General features: G+C 59.8%; 4 protein-coding genes across 7 annotated transcripts; 3 read left to right on the top strand and 1 right to left on the bottom strand.

Annotated features, from left to right (window-relative positions):
* Positions 1-808: 808 nt before the first annotated feature.
* On the bottom strand, positions 809-3,917 carry LOC115493145 (gap junction delta-2 protein-like). Of its 2 annotated transcripts, none has more exons than XM_032746070.3 (3): positions 3,790-3,917; positions 2,311-2,752; positions 809-1,188 (listed from the first exon to the last, which is right to left on the bottom strand). In XM_032746070.3, the coding sequence occupies exons 1-3, from the start codon at positions 3,858-3,860 to the stop codon at positions 832-834; spliced, it is 870 nt and encodes a 289-aa protein (XP_032601961.3). In that variant the 5' UTR covers positions 3,861-3,917; the 3' UTR covers positions 809-831. The 2 variants fall into 2 exon arrangements, with proteins under 2 accessions (XP_032601961.3, XP_072777011.1); XM_072920910.1 differs by lacking the exon at positions 809-1,188 and adding an exon at positions 1,322-1,762.
* A 1,180-nt stretch (positions 3,918-5,097) lies between these two features.
* On the top strand, positions 5,098-8,203 carry SELENOW (selenoprotein W). The gene is made up of 5 exons (XM_072920918.1): positions 5,098-5,217; positions 5,789-5,813; positions 5,949-6,002; positions 6,325-6,399; positions 6,512-8,203. The coding sequence occupies exons 1-5, from the start codon at positions 5,186-5,188 to the stop codon at positions 6,584-6,586; spliced, it is 261 nt and encodes an 86-aa protein (XP_072777019.1). The 5' UTR covers positions 5,098-5,185; the 3' UTR covers positions 6,587-8,203.
* A 575-nt stretch (positions 8,204-8,778) lies between these two features.
* LOC115493148 (histone H3.3A) lies at positions 8,779-11,409 on the top strand. Of its 3 annotated transcripts, none has more exons than XM_030262565.4 (4): positions 8,779-8,937; positions 9,423-9,566; positions 9,872-10,025; positions 11,138-11,409. In XM_030262565.4, exons 2-4 carry the CDS (start codon positions 9,439-9,441, stop codon positions 11,264-11,266), a joined length of 411 nt encoding a protein of 136 aa, XP_030118425.1. In that variant the 5' UTR covers positions 8,779-8,937; positions 9,423-9,438; the 3' UTR covers positions 11,267-11,409. The 3 variants fall into 3 exon arrangements, with proteins under 3 accessions (XP_030118425.1, XP_072777018.1, XP_072777017.1); XM_072920917.1 differs by lacking the exon at positions 11,138-11,409 and adding an exon at positions 10,834-10,899; XM_072920916.1 differs by lacking the exon at positions 11,138-11,409 and adding an exon at positions 10,720-10,785.
* Positions 11,410-15,127: 3,718 nt separating this feature from the next.
* Positions 15,128-19,546, top strand: CRX (cone-rod homeobox). Its single transcript, XM_072920911.1, has 4 exons — positions 15,128-15,246; positions 16,327-16,415; positions 16,794-16,945; positions 17,677-19,546. Exons 2-4 carry the CDS (start codon positions 16,334-16,336, stop codon positions 18,184-18,186), a joined length of 744 nt encoding a protein of 247 aa, XP_072777012.1. The 5' UTR covers positions 15,128-15,246; positions 16,327-16,333; the 3' UTR covers positions 18,187-19,546.
* Positions 19,547-20,144: the final 598 nt, after the last annotated feature.

The raw sequence follows: 20,144 nt of genomic DNA, 5'->3' as shown, positions 1-20,144 counted from the left end.
CACCCCGATGGTTTTGGGGAGAAACCCTGGCGGTTTGGGGGTGAAATCCCGAGAGTTTGGGGGTGATCCCTTCCGAAATGGGCTGAAATCCTGAAAGTTTGGGTCTGATCCCTTCCAAATCGGGCTGAAATCCTGAAATTTTGGGTCTGATCCCCTCCAAATCGGGCTGAAATCCCGACAGTTTGGGGCGATTCCTGCTCCTTTTCAGTCCAAACTCAGCGATTTTGGCTCCAATTCCGGTGATTTCAGTTCCAAATCCCGACAGTTTTGGTTCCAAACCCGGCGATTTTGGCTCCAAACCCAGCGATTTTGGCTCCAGATCCCGACAGTGGTGGTGGCTCCGAGCTCCAGCCCCGGGGCTGCCATCCAGCAGTTGTGGCCCCAGACCCCGACAGTTTGGGGTGAAATCCCAATGGTTTGGTTCCAAATCCTTCCCAGTTCTGGCTCCAGTCCCACCAGTTTGGGACCAAAACCTTCCCAATTTTCCAGTCCAGGGCTGAACTCCTGCCCAGTCCCTGTCGTGATCTTAATCCTAGTCCTGTCCATCCCAATCCAAACCCAGTCCAAACCCAATCCCAATCCTGATCCCATCCTAACCCCAATCCCATCCCAGTCCCAGTCCCAAACCTTCATCCCAATCCCATCCCAGTCCAAACCCAATCCTGATCCCATCCCAGTCCAAACCCAATCCTGATCCCATCCCAGTCCAAACCCAAATCCTGATCCCATCCCAGTCCAAACCTAAATCCTGATCCCATCCCAGTCCAAACCTAAATCCTGATCCCATCCCAGTCCAAACCTAAATCCCATCCCAATCCCACTCCCAGCCCCTCACACGTAGGCCGACTCGCTGGACTGCGTCCTGCCCAGCGCGGGCGCGGGCGCCGCCGGCTCCTTGCGCCGCGCCTCGCTCAGGCTCTTGCGGCGCGCGCGGGCCCCGCGCACGGCGGCGCGCACCTTGCGCCAGCCCAGGTGGTTGAGCTCGGCCAGGTTGAGCAGCACGCAGACGCCCGAGACGGCGAACATGAACACCAGGAAGACGCTCTTCTCGGTGGGCCGCGACACGTAGCACTCCACCTCCTTGACGCACGGGTAGCGGTCGCACTCGAAGATGGCCGGCACATTGAAACCGTAGAGGAAGTACTGCCCGCCCAGGAAACCGATCTCCAGCGCGTTCCGGAACACCACCTGGGCACAGGGACAGGTGAGGGGTCAGGGACAGGTCTGAGATCTTCTGGACACCACCTGGGCAGGAGGGGACAGGTGAGGGGTGGGGGATGTCCTGAGATCTTCTGGACACCACCTGGGCACAGAGGGGACAGGTGAGGGGTCAGGGACAGGTCTGAGATCCTCCTGAACACCACCTGGGCACAGAGGGGACAGGTGAGGGGTTGGGGATGTCCTGAGATCTTCTGGACACCACCTGGGCAGGAGGGACAGGTGAGGGGTCAGGGACAGGTCTGAGATCCTCCTGGGATGTCCTGAGATCCTCCTGAACTCCACCTGGGCAGGAGGGGACAGGTGAGGGGTTGGGGATGTCCTGAGATCTTCTGGACACCACCTGGGCACGAGGGGACAGGTGAGGGATAAGGACAGGTCTGAGATCCTCCTGAACACCACCTGGGCAGGAGGGGACAGGTGAGGGGTTGGGGGATGTCCTGAGATCTTCTGGACACCACCTGGGCACAAGAGGGGACAGGTGAGGGGTCAGGGACAGGTCTGAGATCCTCCTGGGATGTCCTGAGATCCTCCTGAACACCACCTGGGCAAGAAGAGGGACAGGTGAGGAGTTTGGGGATGCCCTGGAACCTTCCAGAACGCTGCCTGGGCAGAGGGACAGGTGAGGGGTCAGGGCAGGTGAGGGGTTGCGGGATGCCCTGGAACCTTCCGGAACACTGCCTGGGCACAGAAGGACAGGTGAGGGGTCAGGGACAGGTGAGGGGTCAGGGACAGGTGAGGAGTTGCGGGACGCCCTGGAACCCTCTGGAACACCACCTGGGCAAGAAGAGGGACAGGTGAGGGGTCGGGGGATGCCCTGGAACCTTCCGGAACGCCGCCTGGGCAAGGAGAGGGACAGGTGAGGAGTTGCGTGTTGCCCTGGAACCTTCCGGAACACCACCTGGGCACAGAAGGACAGGTGAGGGGTCAGGGACAGGTGAGGGGTCAGGGACAGGTGAGGGGTCGGGGGATGCCCTGGAACCTTCCGGAACACCACCTGGGCAGAGGGACAGGTGAGGGGTCATGGACAGGTGAGGAGTTGGGGGATGCCCTGGAACCTTCCGGAACGCCGCCTGTGCGCGCGGCACGCACCTGGATGACGTAGAACCTGGAGATGCCCTCCTGGCGCTTGGCCTTGGCGCTGCGGGGCGGCCGCGCCGATGCCGCCGTGCCCGTGGCCGTGCCCACCGTCCCCTCGGGCTCGTGTCGCGGCGCCGGGGCCGGTGTGGCGCCGTCCGGCCCGTGCCGGCGCGGCTCCAGCAGCGGCGCCAGGAAGGAGCAGCGGCGCTCGCGCTGCTTGGCCGCCTGGTGCACGGAGTAGGTGATGAAGCAGAGGCTGGGCGTGCACACCAGGATGATCTGGAACACCCAGTAGCGGATGTGCGAGATGGGGAAGGCCTTGTCGTAGCACGCCTGGTTGCAGCCCGGCTGCAGCGTGTTGCACATGAACATGGTCTGCTCGTCCTCGTACACCGTCTCGCCCACGATGGCCACGATCAGGATGCGGAAGATGACCACCACGGTCAGCAGGATCCTGCGGAGTGACCACAGGGAGTGACCACCACGGTCAGCAGGATCCTGCAGGGTGACCACAGGGACAGGGAGTGACCACAGGGACAAGGGAGTGACCACCACGGTCAGCAGGATCCTGGGGGTGGACACAGGGACAGGGAGTGACCACAGGGACAGGGAGTGACCACAGGGACAGGGAGTGACCACAGGGAGTGACCACCACGGTCAGCAGGGTCAGGGAGTGACCACAGGGACAGGGAGTGACCACAGGGACAAGGGAGTGACCACCACGGTCAGCAGGATCAGGAATGACCACCACGGTCAGCAGGGTTAGGGAGTGACCACAGGGAGTGACCACAGGGACAAGGGAGTGACCACCACGGTCAGCAGGATCCTGGGGGTGGACACAGGGACAGGGAGTGACCACCATGGTCAGCAGGGTCAGGGAGTGACCACAGGGACAGGGAGTGACCACAGGGACAAGGGAATGACCACCAGGGTCACCTGGGTCACACCCGGGTCCCACCTGGGGTTACCTGGGTCACACCCGGGTCACACCCGGGTCACACCTGCCCCCCCCAGCCCCCCCCGGGCTTTGTCGCAGGTGCCCTGCGGGGGTGGGGACAGCTTTGGGGACACGTGGGGGAGGGGCTGTCCCCGTGTCACCGGTGCCACCCGAGGGGAGGTGACAGCGGGGAGGGGCCAGCGGCGGGGGAGGGGCAGCGGGGGGGCTGGGAGGGGATTTTTGGGTCCGGGTGGGGGATTTGGGGGTGCCGGGGGGGATTTGGGGGTCCCGGGGGGTCTCAGGCTGGGGAGGGAGGGGGGGATTTGGGATTTCAGGGTGGATTTGGGGGGTCCGGGTGGGATTTGGGGTCCAGGGACAGATTCGGGGTGGGATTTTTGGGTCCCCGGGTGGGATTTGGGGTGGAATTTTGGGGTCCCGGGTGGGTCCAGGTGGGATTTCGGGATCTCGAGTGGGATTTGGGGTCCCGGGGTGGGATTTGGGGTGGGATTTTCGGGGTCCCGGGTGGGATTCGGGGGGCTCCGGGGGTCGCTGACCTGCCGATCATGGTGGAGTGCTGCTGCACCGCCGCCTCCAGCAGCCGCTCCAGGATGGTCCATTCGCCCATGGCTCCGGCCCGGGGGGCGCCGGGACCCCCCGAGCCCCCCGGGACCCCCCCGGGACCCCCCCGGGACCCCCCGGGGCCCCCCGGGACCCCCCGGGACCCCCCGGCTCAGCAGCGGCGCCCCCCCCGCCCCCCGGGATCGGGCGGATCCAGCGGATCCCCGGGATCCATCGAGCCCGAGCGCTGGGGGAGGGGAGGGGGCGGGACTGGGAGGGACTGGGGGGGACTGGGAGCACTGGGGGAGGGACTGGGAGGGGACGGGGGGGGACTGGGAGCGTTGGGGGCGGGACTGGGAGGGGACTGGGAGCACTGGGGGAGGGACTGGGAGGGGACTGGGAGGGACTGGGGGGGGACTGGGAGCACTGGGGGAGGGACTGGGAGTGTTGGGGGCGGGACTGGGAGCACTGGGGGAGGGACTGGGGGTGTTATACTGGGGGTGATACTGGTTATACTGGGGGGGACTGGGAATATTGGGGGTTTATACTGGGGGGTGATACTGGTTATACTGGGGGGGGACTGGGAATATTGGGGGTTTATACTGGGGGGTGATACTGATTATACTGGGGTTACACTGGGCACAACCTCCAGGAAAACCAGTTCTGGTGCACTGCCATAACCAGTGCGCCCCAGTATAACCAGTGCGCCCCCAGTATAACCAGTGCGCCCCAGTATAACCAGTCCATCCCCCTGGCATCTCTATACTGGTTTCACTGGTCCCAGCAGTGGTCCCGTACTGGTTTCACTGGTGGTCCCATACTGGTTTCACTGGTGGTCCCATACTGGTTTTACTGGTTTCTCCGGTGGTCCCGTACTGGTTTTACTGGTTTCACTGGTGGTCCCGTACTGGTTTCTCCGGTGGTCCCGTACTGGTTTCACTGGTTTCAGGGGTGGCCCCGTACTGGTTTCACTGGTTTCTCCGGTGGTCCCATACTGGTTTTACTGGTGGTCCCGTACTGGTTTTACTGGTTTCAGGGGTGGTCCCGTACTGGTTTAACTGGTGGTCCCGTACTGGTTTTACTGGTGGTCCCGTACTGGTTTTACTGGTTTTACTGGTGGTCCCGTACTGGTTTCACTGGTTTCACGGGTGGTCCCGTACTGGTTTCACTGGTGGTCCCATACTGGTTTCTCCGGTGGTCCCATACTGGTTTTACTGGTTTCACGGGTGGTCCCGTACTGGTTTCACTGGTGGTCCCGTACTGGTTTTACTGGTTTCACGGGTGGTCCCGTACTGGTTTCACTGGTGGTCCCGTACTGGTTTTACTGGTTTCTCGGGTGGTCCCGTACTGGTTTCTCCGCTGGCCCCGCCCCGCGCATGCGCAGTTGCCGCCATGGCGCCGCTCCCAGTCCATGTCCTTTACTGGTACCGGGGGGCCCAAACTGGGGGGGCCCCAAATCTGGGAGGGGGTCCCCCAAATGTGGGGAGGGTCTCTGAGCCCCGGGGGAGACCCCAATTCTGGGGGGATGGTCCCCAATCCCGAGGGGGTCCCTAATCCCGGGGGGGGGGAGGTCCCCAATTCCGGGGGGGGTCCCCAATTACGGGGGGGGGGTCCCGAATTCCGGGAGGGGGTCCCCAATTCCGGGGGGGGGTCCCCAGTGCCGAGGGGGGTCTCCAGTTTTGGGTGAGGGTCCCAAATTCAAGGGGAGGGGGGTGTCCCCAATTCTGGCTTTGTCCCCAGTTCCGGGGGGAGGGTCCCAAATTCCGGGGGGGGTCCCCAATTTTGAGTGAGGGTCCCAAATTCCGGGGATGTCCCAAATTCTGGGTGATGGTCCCCAAATCCCGGGTGGGGGTCCCCAATTTTGGGTAAGGGTCTCCAATTCTGGGGGGGTGTCCCCAAATCCCAGCTGGGGGTCCTCAATTCTGGGTGAGGGTCCCCAATTTTGGGGCGGTGTCCCCAATTTTGGGGGGGTCCCCATTTTCACCCCTCCCCCAGCGGAGCCTGAGGCTACAAACCCAAGGTGAGCCCCTCCCCCACCCCCTTCCCTGCCCCCTCCCCAAAATCCGGGGGTGGGGGAGGGGGGGTACCCCAAAACCCCCCGGGGGGGTACCCCAAAACCCCCCCAGCCTCACCAGTGACCCCCCCCCATTCCCAGTTTGAGCAGCTGCGGCGGGAACTGGAGCGGCGCTTCCCGGGAGCCCTGGACGTGGTGGGTCTGGGGACCCCGATTTTGGGGTGAATTCCCGGGATTTTGGGGGGATGTGCAGGATTTGGGGTGAATTCCCAGGATTTGGGGTGAATTCCCAGGATTTTGGGGTGAATTCCCAGGATTTGGGGTGAATTCCCCAGATTTGGGGGTGAATTCCCAGGATTTTGGGGGTGAATCCCAGGGTTTGGGGTGAATTCCCAGGATTCTGGGGGCGGCACAAAACCCCCACTTGAATTTGGGGTGGGATCCAGAGGATTTGGGGGGGGGGTTTGGGGTCCCCCGGGATTTTTGGGGGGGTCTCTCAGCTGCCCCCCCCCCCCAGCGCGGCCAGGGCACCCCGGAGGTGACGGGATGGTTTGAGGTGACCGTGGGGGGACGCCTGGTCCACTCCAAAAAGGTGGGTGCCCCTCCCCCACCCCCTTTTGGGGTGTCTCCCCTCCCCCACCCCCATTTCGGGGTGTCCCCCCCTGACCCCGTCCCCATTTTTGGGGTGTCCCCCCCCCCCCCAGAACGGCGATGGCTTCGTGGACAGCGAGCCCAAACTGCGCCGGATCGCGGCCGCCATCGAGTCCCGCCTGGCCTAGGCCCCGCTAGCGCGGCGCTGTCGCGACATGGCGCGAGAGACGGCAGATATCGCGATAGATCGGGTGGTATCGATGGGATATCGTGATATATTGGCAGATATTGGTAGACGGCAATGGATATCGCGATATATCGGGAGATATTGATGGATGTCGTGATTTATCAGCAGAGTTGATTGATATCGTCATGTACCAGGAGATATCAGGAGATACTGCCGGATATTGCGATATATGGGGAGATATTGGTGGTTATCGCGATATATCAGGAGATATTGGTGGATATCGCGATACGCCAGCAAATATCACCGGATATCACGATATATCAGGAGATATCACCAGATATCACAAGATATCGCCGGATATCACGATATATCGGGAGATATCACCAGATATCACGATATAGCAGGAGATATCACCAGATATCACGATATATGAGGAGATATCACCGGATATCGCGATATATCGGGAGACATCGCCGTCTATCTGACGCTCTCGGGACATGTCGCGACAGCGCTGCCCCCCCCGGCCCCCCGCCCCCCCCGCTCCATGACGGGAATCGCCGAAACGCCGCCGGCACCGGCGCTGCCCCGACCCCGCGCGGGAGGGACGCGGGGCCGAGCCCCCAAAACCCCCAAATTTCACCCCAAAATTCTCACATCCCACCCAAAACCCCCCCGATCCCCAGAGTCCCCCAAAATTTCACCCCAAATCCCTCAGAGCCCACCCAAAATCCCAACATTTCACCCCAAATCCCTCAAATCCCACCCTGACCCCTCAGAGCCCACCCAAAATCCCAACATTTCACCCCAGATCCCACCCAAAATCCACTCTGACCCCCAGAGACCGCCCGAAATCCCAAAATTTCGCCCCAAAATTCACAAATCCCACCCTGACCCCCAGAGCCCACCCAAAAATCCCAAAATTTCACCTCAAATCCCACCCAAAACCCACCCTGAACCCTCAGAGCCCACCCAAACCCCTCAAATTTCACCCAAAATCCTGTGGATCCAACTCAAAATCTCTCCACTCCACCCAAAATCCTCAAATTTCACCCAAAATCTCTTTATTCCACCCAAATCCCTCAAATCCCACCCAAAGCCCCTCGGAGCCCACCCAAAATCCCAAAATTCCACCCCAAAACCCCTCAAACCCACCCAAAACATTCCAATATTTCCTTCCGCCCCAAATCCTTCATGTCCCACCCCAAAAAAATTTTTTTTTTTTCCCCTCTCCCAAAATTCCCCTTTTACCCCCAAATCCTTCTCCTCGCTGCCTTCGCCGCTGCGTTTTGGGCCAAAATCACCTTTTTTTGGGTTTTCCTCCTGCGGAGGGCTCCTGGCAGGGTGAAAAATGGGGAAAAACCCTTTGAAAGCACTGCAAATGTGTTATTATTTCTTTGTTTCCCCGGTTTCTGGATCTCCGTGGCCTTTCGGGAATAAAACTTTGGAATTTTGAGCCCAATTTGGGGCTGTTTTTTGGTTTTAAGTGATTTTAGGGGAAATTGGAGGGATGAGGGCTGGGCCTCCTTCCAGGCTCTTCAAAATTCCATTTTTTTGTTAATCCTAAAAATTGACAGTATGGAATTGTGGAATTTTGGGAATAAAAGGATGGCAAATCAAACTGGATTTTGGGTTGTTTCAGGGTATTTTTGGGTTGTTTCAGGGTGATTTTGTGTTGTTTCAGGGCCTTTTTTTTTTTTTTCAGGGGGTTATGGGTTGTTTCAGGGGATTTTTTGGGGTTGTTTCAGGGGGATTTTGGGTCATTTCAGGACATTTTTTGGATCAACGCACTCTGAGCTCTTCAAAACTTAATTCTTTTACTTAACCCTAAAAGAAACCCACATGAAATCGTGGAAGCGCTCATTTTGGGAATAAAAGACTGAAAACCGAGCCGGTTTTGGTTGCTTTTGTGAGTTTTTTTGGGGTTTTTGTGGGTTTATCGTTTGTTTTCAAGGGGAGAGAGACATGAGGGAGCAATGCCGGCAGCGCTGAAACCTCGCTCCGAGCTCTCCCAAACCCCGTCCTCCGGCATAAACCCCCAAAGCCAACACCCCGCGGTTGGAGAATGACGGGAATTACGGGATTTAGTGAATTTATGGGATTTTAAGGCTGGAAAAAACCGCGAAACCCCCTCAAGGCGCCCAAGATGGCGGCGGCCAAGATGGCGGCGCGGCCTCACCTCAGCCGACCCCGCCCCCTCCCCCCCACCGTTCCCGCCCGCCGCGCGCGGGGCACGACGGGAACCGCCCTCAGCCGGGACCCGCCATTTTCTGCCGGGAAAGGCGGGAAGGGGGAGAGCGAACCTGCACCGCGGGACCCGCACGGCTCCAGCGCCGCCGCCAGCGCCGCTCGCAGGTACCGGCAGCGCCGCGTCGGTACCGGGGGGCTGGTGAAGGGGGGAAGGACCGGGGAGGCTCCGGTGCGCGGGGTAGGGGGGGGTGGGGGGGGGGACCGGGGTCGCCTGAGGAGACGCGGCTCCTCAGTCCCGCCTTCCGTGCGGTGCCGCGCGCTGATTGGCTAGGAGGCCGGGGCGTGATTGGCTGCGAGGCGCGTCAGTCAAAGGGGCGGAGCGCGAGCGCCGCCTCGCTGGCGAATCAGCGGGGGCCTCGCGGAGGCTTCTGGGTGCGGTAGTTCGCCGGCAGCGTGGGCGCCGCTTTCAGCCAATCAGGCTTCGGGGCCGGGAGCGGTCGTGTGACGCGGCGCGCGGGGCGCTGCTGGGAGTTGTAGTCGCGTAGGCCGCGCGCGGCCCTCGCCCGGTTTCTTTTTTTTGTTTGTTTGTTTTGTTTTTTCCCGTTTTTCCCGTTTTTCGCCCCGTTTTTCTCTCTCCCCGCCCTTGCCAGGCTGTGACGGCCCGGAATGGCCCGCACCAAGCAGACGGCTCGGAAATCTACCGGCGGCAAAGCGCCGCGCAAGCAGCTGGCCACCAAGGCGGCCCGGAAGAGCGCGCCGTCCACGGGCGGCGTCAAGAAACCGCACCGCTACCGGTAACTGTGCAAACTGGGCAAACTGGGAGGGACTGGGAGGGCACTGGGGGTACTGGGAGGGCACTGGGGCGATACTGGGCAGTAACTTGGGGTACTGGGAGGAAAGTCGGGTGGGACACAGGGACAGGTGAGGCCCCAGGTGGGTGCTGGGGACAGGTGAGGCCCCAGGTGGCTGCCCGGTGCCCCCGGGTGGGTGCCCGGTGCCCTCAGGTGGGTGCCCGGTGCCCCCAGGTGGGTGCCCGGTGCCCCCCAGGTGGGTGCCCGGTGCCCCCAGGTGTGCCCACAGCACCTGTTCCCCCCCCCAGCCCCGGCACGGTGGCGCTGCGCGAGATCCGGCGCTACCAGAAATCCACGGAGCTGCTGATCCGGAAGCTTCCGTTCCAGCGGCTGGTGCGGGAGATCGCGCAGGACTTCAAAACCGACCTGCGCTTCCAGAGCGCCGCCATCGGCGCCCTGCAGGTGAGGGGCACACCTGGGCACACCTGGGTACACACCTGGGCACACCTGGGTACAGCTGGGCACACCTGGGCACACCTGGGTACACCTGGGTACAGCTGGGCACACCTGGGTGCACACCTGGGTACACCTGGGTACTGACCCAAAACCGACCTGCACTTCCAGAGCGCTGCCATCGGCGCCCTGCAGGTGAGGGGCACACCTGGGTACAGCTGGGGGCACACCTGGGTACAGCTGGGTGCACACCTGGGTACAGCTGGGCACACCTGGGCACACCTGGGCACACCTGGGCACAGCTGGGTGCACACCTGGGTACACCTGGGTACAGCTGGGTGCACACCTGGGTACAGCTGGGCACACCTGGGCACACCTGGGTACACCTGGGCACACCTGGGCACACCTGGGTACAGCTGGGCACACCTGGATACACCAGGGTACACCTGGGCAGGTGAGGGGCACACCTGGGCACAGCTGGGTACACACCTGGGCACACCTGGATACACCAGGGCACACCTGGGCAGGTGAGGGGCACACCTGGGCACACCTGGATACACCAGGGTACACCTGGGTACTGACCCAAAAGCCACCTGCGCTTCCAGAGCGCTGCCATTTGTGTCCCTTGTCACACCTGTGTGTGTCACACCTGTGTGTGTCACACCTGTATCACACCTGTCACACCTGTGTCTCACCTGCGCAGGAGGCCAGCGAGGCGTACCTGGTGGGGCTGTTTGGGTACACGGGGGGGTGACAGGTGACCCTGTGTGTGTCACACCTGTGTCACACCTGTCCCACACCTGTATCTCACCTGCAGGAGGCCAGCGAGGCGTACCTGGTGGGGCTGTTTGGGTACATGGGGAGGTGACACAGGGACAGGGAGGTGGCAGGTGTGTCACACACCTGTGTCACACCTGTGTCACACCTGTCTCACCTGTCCCACACCTGTCTCACCTGTCTCACCTGCAGGAGGCCAGCGAGGCGTACCTGGTGGGGCTGTTTGGGTACACGGGGGGGTGACACAGGGACAGGGAGGTGACAGGTGTGTCACACACCTGTGTCACACACCTGTGTCACACCTGTATCTCACCTGTGTCACACACCTGTATCTCACCTGTCAGGAGGCCAGCGAGGCGTACCTGGTGGGGCTGTTCGAGGACACCAACCTGTGCGCCATCCACGCCAAGCGCGTCACCATCATGCCCAAGGACATCCAGCTGGCGCGGCGGATCCGCGGCGAGCGCGCCTGAGTCCTGCGGATCGGGAAAATCCGGGCGGGATCGCGGCAATTCCGCCGCTCCCGCCGCTTTTGGGGCAAATTCCTCCTTTTTTTGTACGCTCGGGGGCGGGCTGGGGCTCCCCGGTTTTCTACGCGCGGTTTTGGGGGGGAAAAGAGGAATTTCGGGGGGAAAAAGGGGAATTTTGGGGGGGAGAAGTGGAATTTTGGGGGGGAAAGTGGAATTTTGGGGGAAAAAAGTGGAATTTTGGGAGTGGGGGGATAAAAAGGGGAATTTCGGGGCGGTGCCGAGGTGTCGGAATAAAGAGAAAATCCCGCAGAAATTCCGGGTTCCTTCGGGGTTCCTCCCGGATTTTTGGGGTTCCTCAAATCCCGGACTCCAAATTCCCAAAAATTTGGGTTTTTTGGGGTGGTTTCCCCGTTTTTGGTTGGGTTTTTTTGGGGGGGGTTTATGGATGCTTGAGATATTCAGGATTTTGGGAATTCCCAGTTTTCCAGGCGTCGTTTGGGGGTAAAAAGGGGGAATTTGGGGGTGGGGGGGGCGCTGTGACCCCGACTGTGCCAGAATTAAAAAAATCCCAGGAAAATCCCCAATTTCCTGGGAATTCCACCCAAATTTTTGGGAATTCTCAAATTCCCGCCCTTTATCCCAGGATTTCAGGAATGGGGCCAGGTTAATTAGGAAATGGGAAGTTAATTAAGGTGGGCGTGGCTTCCCCACCTTCCTAAAATAAGGAAAATCCCCAATTTCTGTGGAATTCCACCCAAATTTTTGGGGATTTCTCAAATTCCCGCTTTTTATCCCAGAATTTGGAGACTGGGGTGGGGTTAATTAATAAATTGGTTAGGGAATGGAGGGGTTAATTAGGGAGTGGGGGGGTTGGGGTGGGCGTGACCTCCCACCTGCCCAAAATAGGGAAAATACCAGGAAAATCCCCAATTCCCTGGGAATTCCACCCAAATTTTTGGGGATTTTGGGAGTGGAGCGGAATTAATTAATTAGGAAATGGGGGGTTAATTAGGAAATGGGGGGGGTTAATTAGGGAATGGGAGGTTAATTGTGGTGGGCGTGGCTTCCCCACCTTCCTAGAATAAGGGAAATAGCAGGAAAATTCTCAATTTCCTGAGAATTCCACCCAAATTTTGGGGATTTCCCGGGTCTGTGCCCGGCCCGGGCGGGGGAGGGGCGGGATTAGCCCGGGCCAAACCGGGCCAAACCGGGATCAGCCGGATTAGGGGGAGGGGCGGCACCTGGGCCCGGGGGGGAGGGGCGGGGGGAGGGGCAGGGGGGGCCGAGAGGGAAATTCCCCCAAAAAATGGGAAAATTCCCCCAAAAATGGAGAAATTCCCCCAAAAAATGGAGAAATTCCCCCAAAAATGGAGAAATTCCCCCAAAAATGGGAAAACTCCCCCAGAAATGGAGAAATTCCCCCCAAAAATGGGGAAATTGGGGCAATTCCCGTGAGACTCGCCCGGGGTTTGGGTTAAAAATAGAGCGGGTTCTGATTTAAAAATTCAAATTTTTGTGTTAAAAATAGAGGTGATTTTGATTTAAAATCCAATTTTTTTTATAGTAAGGATAGAGGAGATTTTGATTTTTAAAAATGCAATTTTTATATTAAAAATAGAGGGGGTTTTGATTTAAAAATTCAAATTTTTGTCTCAAAAATATAGGAGATTTTGATTTAAAAATCCAATTTTTTACAGAAGGATAGAGGGGATTTTGATTTTTAAAAATCCAACTTTTGTGTTAAAAACAGAGGGGATTTTGATATAAATACCTGATTTTTGATATTAAAGAAGTGTAAAGAATTTTCATTTAAAACTCCTATTTTTTTGTGCTAAAAGTAGGGAGGATTTTGATTAAGAAAGCCAATTTTTTATATTAAAAATAGAGATTTTAATGTAAGTAGCCAATTTTTAATATGAAAAATAGAGAAGCTTTTGATGTAAGTATCCAATTTTTTTTATTAAAAATAGGGGGAATTTTGATTTACAATACAATTTTATATTTAAAATAGAAGTTTGATTAAAAATCCATTTTTTTAATATTAAAAAACAGGAGAACTTTTATTTAAAAATCCAACTTTTTAGATTAAAAACAGAGGGGATTTTGATTTGAAAATCAGATTTTTTTTTATGTGAAAAAAATAGGAGAATTTTGATTTTAAAATCCAAATTGACATTAAAAACAGGAGAATTTTGATTTTTAAAAATCCAATTTTTTTTTTCCACGTCGCTCCTTCCCCGTTTCCCCCCCCGAACCCCCCCCGCGATGTCCCCACGATGTCCCCGCGTGTCCCCACGGCCCAGACGTGGCAGCTGGGCCGGGATTAGTGACACCCCCCCCAAAAATGTCACCTCAGAGCCAGCTCGGTGCCACCCCCTGTCCCCAAATCTGTCCTGGTGTCCCCAAATCTGTCCTGGTGTCCCCAAATCCCGGTGTCCCCAAATCCCGGTGTCCCCAAACCCCGGTGTCCCCAAATCCTGGTGTCCCCAAATCCTGATGTCCCCAAATCCTGATGTCCCCAAATCTGTCCTGGTGTCCCCAAATCTGTCCTGGTGTCCCCAAATCTGTCCTGGTGTCCCCAAATCCCGATGTCCCCAAATCCCAGTCCCAGTGTCCCCACCATGTCCTCTCTCTGTCCCCCCATGTCCCACTCCTGTCTCCCCCTCTGTCCCCCCTTTTGTCCCCCTTCCATGTCCCCCCAATGTCCCCCAATGTCCCCCCCATGTCCCCAATGTCCACCCAGTGTCCCCCAATGTCCCACAATGTCCCCCCATGTCTGCTTTGTGTCCCCCCAGTGTCCCCTCAATGTCCCCCCATATCCCCAGTGTCCCCTCAATGTCCCCCCATGTCCCCAATGTCCCCCCAGTGTCCCTGAATGTCCCCCAGTGTCCCCTCAATGTCCCCCCAGTGTCCCCCCAATGTCCTCTTTGTCCCCCCCAGTGTCCCCTCAATGTCCCCCAATGTCCCCTTTGTGTCCCCCCATGTCCCCAATGTCCCCCCATGTCCCCTTTGTGTCCCCCCCAGTGTCCCCTCAATGTCCCCCAATGTCCCCAATGTCCCCCCAGTGTCCCCCCAATGTCCTCTTTGTCCCCCCCAGTGTCCCCTCAATGTCCCCCAATGTCCCCTTTGTGTCCCCCCATGTCCCCAATGTCCCCCCAGTGTCCCCTTTGTGTCCCCCCAATGTCCCCCAATGTCCCCCAGTGTCCCCCCAATGTCCCCTCTTTGCCCCCCCAGTGTCCCCTCAATGTCCCCTCAGTGTCCCCTCAATGTCCCCTCAGTGTCCCCCAGTGTCCCCTCAATGTCCCCTCAGTGTCCCCTCAATGTCCCCTTTGTGTCCCCCCCCAGTGTCCCCCCAGTGTCCCCCCAGTGTCCCCCAGTATCCCCCCAGTGTCCCCCCAGTGTCCCCCCAATGTCCCCTCAGTGTCCCCCAGTGTCCTCTCAATGTCCCCCCAGTGTCCCCTCAATGTCCCCCCAGTGTCCCCTCAATGTCCCCTCAGTGTCCCCCCCAGTGTCCCCTCACTGTCCCCTCAGTGTCCCCTCAATGTCCCCTCAATGTCCCCTCAGTGTCCCCCAGTGTCCCCCCAATGTCCTCTTTGTCCCCCCAGTGTCCCCTCAATGTCCCCTCAGTGTCCCCCCATGTCCCCCCCCGTGTCCCCCCCGTTAATTGGTGCCACTCCGGATTAGCGGTGGCCAATGTCACCGCTGTCCCCCCGGATTAGGGGTGACATCACCGCCCCCTACTTAAGGCTCCCCCCGCCGCGGGGGTGCCTCCCCTGCCACCGCCGCTGTCACCGTGCCACCAGCGAGCCACCAGCGCCGTGCCACCAGCGCCGTGCCACCAGCACCGTGCCACCTGCGCCGTGCCACCACCGCCGCTGTCACCGTGCCACCGGCGTGCCACCAGCGCCGTGCCACCAGCGCCGTGCCACCAGCGCCGCTGTCACCGTGCCACCAGCGCCGCTGTCACCGTGCCACCAGCGCAGGTACAGCCGGACGGGGGGCGCAGAGCCACCACGGGGATGGGGACATGGGGACAGGGCCACCAGGGCCTTGGGGACATGGGGACAGGGCCACCATGGGGATGGGGACATGGGGACGGGGCCACCACGGGGATGGGGACATGGGGACGGGGCCACCAGGGCCTTGGGGACATGGGGACAGGGCCATCAGGGCCTTGGGGACAGGGGGACAGGGCCACCATGGGGATGGGGACATGGGGACGGGGCCACCAGGGCCTTGGGGACGGGGAGAGGGCCACCAGAGCCTTGGGGACATGGGGACAGGGCCACCACGGGGATGGGGACATGGGGACAGGGCCACCAGGGCCTTGGGGACATGGGGACGGGGCCACCACGGGGATGGGGACATGGGGACGGGGCCACCAGGGCCTTGGGGACATGGGGACGGGGCCACCACGGGGATGGGGACAGGGGGACAGGGCCACCAGAGCCTTGGGGACATGGGGACAGGGCCACCAGAGCCTTGGGGACATGGGGACAGGGCCACCATGGGGATGGGGACATGGGGATGGGGCCACCACGGGGATGGGGACATGGGGACGGGGCCACCAGGGCCTTGGGGACATGGGGACGGGGCCACCACGGGGATGGGGACATGGGGACGGGGCCACCAGGGCCTTGGGGACATGGGGACAGGGCCACCACGGGGATGGGGACATGGGGATGGGGCCACCAGGGCCTTGGGGACATGGGGACAGGGCCACCAGAGCCTTGGGGACATGGGGACGGGGCCACCACGGGGATGGGGACATGGGGGGACATTGGGGGGGACCTTGGGGGGCTTGGAGGGGACACGGGGGACATTGAGGGGACACCAGGGGGACATCAGTGGGACTCGGGGACACGGAGGTTTTGGGGGGGTCGCATTTGGCACGGGGGAGTTTGGGGGGCACGGGGGAGGTTGCGGGGCTGGGGACAGCTCGGTGTCCCCCCGGTGTCCCCCCGGTGCCATCGGTGTCCCCCCGGTGCCATCGGTGTCCCCCGTGTCCCCCGGTGCCATCGGTGTCCCCCCGTGTCCCCCCATGTCCCCCCATGTCCCCGCAGCCCCGCCATGATGTCCTACCTGAAGCAGGGGCACTTCGGCGTCAGCGGGATGGGCCTGGAGCTGCTGCCCCCCCCCGTGGGGTACCCGGGTACCCCAAAATCTGGGGGGGCCGCTGGGGGGGGGGGATGAGGGAAACCCCCCCCAAAACCCCGAAATTTGGGGGGTGGGGTTGTGGGACCTCCCCAAATCCCGTGGGGTACCCAAATCCGGGGGTCCCTCCCCATTCCCGGGGGTCCCTCCCTATCCCGGGGGTCTCTCCCCATCCCCGGGGGTCTCTCCCCATTCCCGGGGGTCTCTCTCCATTCCCGGGGGTCTCTCCCCATCCCCGGGGGTCTCTCCCCATTCCTGGGGGTCTCTCCCCAATCCCGGGGGTCTCTCCCCATCCCCGGGGGTCTCTCCCCATTCCCGGGGGTCTCTCCCCTATCCCGGGGGTCTCTCCCCATCCCGGGGGTCTCCCCCTGCCCAGGGACCCCCCGGAAGCAGCGGCGGGAGCGCACCACCTTCACGCGGGCGCAGCTGGACGTGCTGGAGGCGCTCTTCGCCAAGACGCGCTACCCCGACATCTTCATGCGCGAGGAGGTGGCGCTGAAAATCAACCTGCCCGAGTCCCGCGTGCAGGTGGGGCACCTGGGGGACAGGTGGGACACCTGGGGGGACAGGTGTGACAGGTGTGACATGGCTGTGACACGGCTGTGACACGGGACAGGAACAGGGACAGGGACACGTCTTCATACGTGAGGAGGTGGCGCTGAAAATCAACCTGCCCGAGTCCCCCGGCAGGTGTGGGACAGGTGTGGGACAGGTGTGACACAGGACAGGTGTGACACGACAGGTGTGACATGGCACAGTGTGACACGGGACAGGTATGACAGGTGTGACATGAGACAGGTGTGACACATGTGACAGGACAGGTGTGGGGACACCTCTGACACAGGTGTGACACGGGACAGGTGCGACAGGTGTGACACGGGACACGTGTGACATAGGACAGGTGTGACACGGGACAGGTGTGACAGGTATGACACAGGACAGGTGTGACATGGGCCAGGTGTGACAGGTGTGACACGGGACAGGTGTGGTGACAGGTGTGACACAGGAGGGGACACGGGGCCCGGAAGGTTTGGGGGGACACAGGTACAGGGGCGGGGCAGGAGGAGCAGGTGAGTCCCAGGTGGGACAGGGATGGGGGAGCACAGGGAGCCTCAATAGCGCCAATAGTGTGTCCCCCGTGTCCCCCGTGCCTCAGTTTCCCCGTGTCCCCCCGTGTCCCCCCGTGCCTCAGTTTCCCCATGCCCCCCCGTGCCTCAGTTTCCCGTCTCCTCACCCCCCACGTACCCCTGTCACAACAGGTCTGGTTCAAGAACCGCCGCGCCAAGTGCCGCCAGCAGCAGGCCCAGGGCTCGGGCCCCCCCAAACCGCGACCACCCCCCAAAAAGAAGAGCTCCCCACCCCGCGACCCCCCCCCGGAGCCGCCCCCGGGCCCCTTCACGCCCCCCCCGGCCCCGCCCGTCTCCATCTGGAGCCCCGCGGCGCTGTCGCCGCTGCCGCTGCCGGAGCTCCCGGGGGCTCCTCCGCCCTTCCGCGCCCTCCCCGCCCCGGGGGGCTTCGCCCAGACCTACCCCGGCTACTTCGGGGGGCTGGAGCCCTTCCTGCCGCCCCCGGCCGGGGGGCTGAGCCCCCTGGGCCCCCCGGCCGCGCTCGGCCTGGCCGCGTCCCCCGCGGCCTTCGGGGCCAGTCCCGGCCTGGGCTTCGAGTGCCTGGAGCTGAAGGAGCCCGGCGGCGGCTGGAGGGGCAACCTCGGGCCCGCAGAGTGCCTGGAGCTCAAGGAGCAGAGCAGCTGGAAGTTCCAGGTCTTGTAGCTCATTAATGCCCGCAGCGGTCATTAATTAACTCCTGGGACTTGCATCGGTAATCGGTTCTGGATCGCGGATCGGTAATCAGTTCTGGATCACAGATTGGTAATCAATTCCTGGGACTCGGATTGTTAATCAATTCCTGAGCAGAGCAGCTGGAAGTTCCAGGTCTTGTAGGTCATTAACGCCCGCAGCGGTAATTAATTAACTCCTGGGACTTGCACCGGTAATCAGTTCTGGATCGCAGATTGGTAATCAATTCCTGGGACTTGAATTGGTAATCAATTCTGGATCGCGGATCGGTAATCAATTCCTGGGACTCAGATTGGTAATCAATTCTGGATCGCGGATCGGTAATCAATTCTGGATCGCGGATCGGTAATCAGTTCCTGGGACTTGGATCGGTAATCAATTCCTGAGCAGAGCACGGGAAGTTCCAGGTCTTGTAGCTCATTAATGCCCGCAGCAGTAATTAACTAACTCCTGGGACTCGCATCGGTAATCAGTTCTGGATCGCGGATCGGTAATCAATTCTGGATCGCGGATCGGTAATCAATTCCTGGGACTTGCATCAGTAATCAATTCCTGGGACTCGGATCGGTAATCAATTCTGGATCACAGATCAGTAATCAATTCTGGATCGCGGATCGGTAATCAATTCCTGGGACTTGAATTGGTAATCAGTTCTGGATCACGGATTGGTAATCAATTCCTGAGCAGAGCAGCTGGAAGTTCCAGGTCTTGTAGGTCATTAATGCCCGCAGCGGTAATTAATTCATTCCTGGGACTTGCATCGGTAATCAGTTCTGGATCGCGGATCGGTAATCAATTCCTGGGACTTGAATTGGTAATCAGTTCTGGATCACGGATTGGTAATCAATTCCTGGGACTTGCATCGTTAATCAGTTCTGGATTGCGGATCAGTAATCAATTCCTGGGACTCAGATCATTAATTGGGACTCGGATCGTTAATCAATTCCTGAGCAGAGCACGGGAAGTTCCAGGTGTTGTAGGGCCCAGGGGCCTGCAGTTAATTAATTAATTCCCGGAGCGTTAATTAATTCCTGGGACTTGGAGCGTTCATCAGTTCTGGATTGTGGATTGGTAATTAATTCCCGGGATTCGGGTCATTAATCAATTCTGGATCGTGGATCGTTAATCAATTCCCAGGACTCGCATCATTGATCAGCTCTGGATCACAGATTGTTAATTAATTCTGGATCACCGATCATTAATCAATTCCTGGGACTCGCATTGTTAATTAATTCTGGGTCACCGATCGTTAATTAGTTCTGGATTGCCGATCGTTAATCAATTCTCGGGACTCGCATCCTTAATTAAATCTGGATCGCGGATTGTTAATTAATTCTGGATCGCGGATCATTAATTAATTCTGGATCTCGGATTGTTAATTAGCTCTGAGGTGCGGCCAAAAGTCCCAAAAACCGGAAAATTCCCGGGAAACGGAAAATTCCCCAAGGTGCCACCACGGTGTCCCCAAAGTGCCACCACGGTGTCCCCAAGGTGTCCCCAGGGCTCTGGGGTGTCCCCAAAGTGCCACCACGGTGTCCCTGAGGTGCCACCAGGGCTCTGGGGTGTCCCCAAGGTGCCACCACGGTGTCCCCAAGGTGCCACCAGGGCTCTGGGGTGTCCCCAAGGTGCCACTCTGGTGTCCCCAAGGTGTCCCCAGGGCTCTGGGGTGTCCCCAAAGTGCCACCACGGTGTCCCTGAGGTGCCACCAGGGCTCTGGGGTGTCCCCAAGGTGCCACCACGGTGTCCCTGAGGTGCCACCAGGGCTCTGGGGTGTCCCCAAGGTGTCCCCAAGGTGCCACCAGGGCTCTGGGGTGTCCCCAAGGTGCCACCACGGTGTCCCCAAGGTGCCACCAGGGCTCTGGGGTGTCCCCAAGGTGCCACCACAGCTCTGGGGGTGTCCCCAAGGTGCCACCACGGTGTCCCCAAGATGC

This window comes from Taeniopygia guttata, chromosome 34 (genome assembly GCF_048771995.1).
Source record: "Taeniopygia guttata chromosome 34, bTaeGut7.mat, whole genome shotgun sequence".
Classification (NCBI taxonomy): domain Eukaryota; kingdom Metazoa; phylum Chordata; class Aves; order Passeriformes; family Estrildidae; genus Taeniopygia; species Taeniopygia guttata.
The sequence above is the reverse complement of the archived record's forward strand: the minus strand, read 5'-3'. Positions and strand labels throughout refer to the sequence as shown.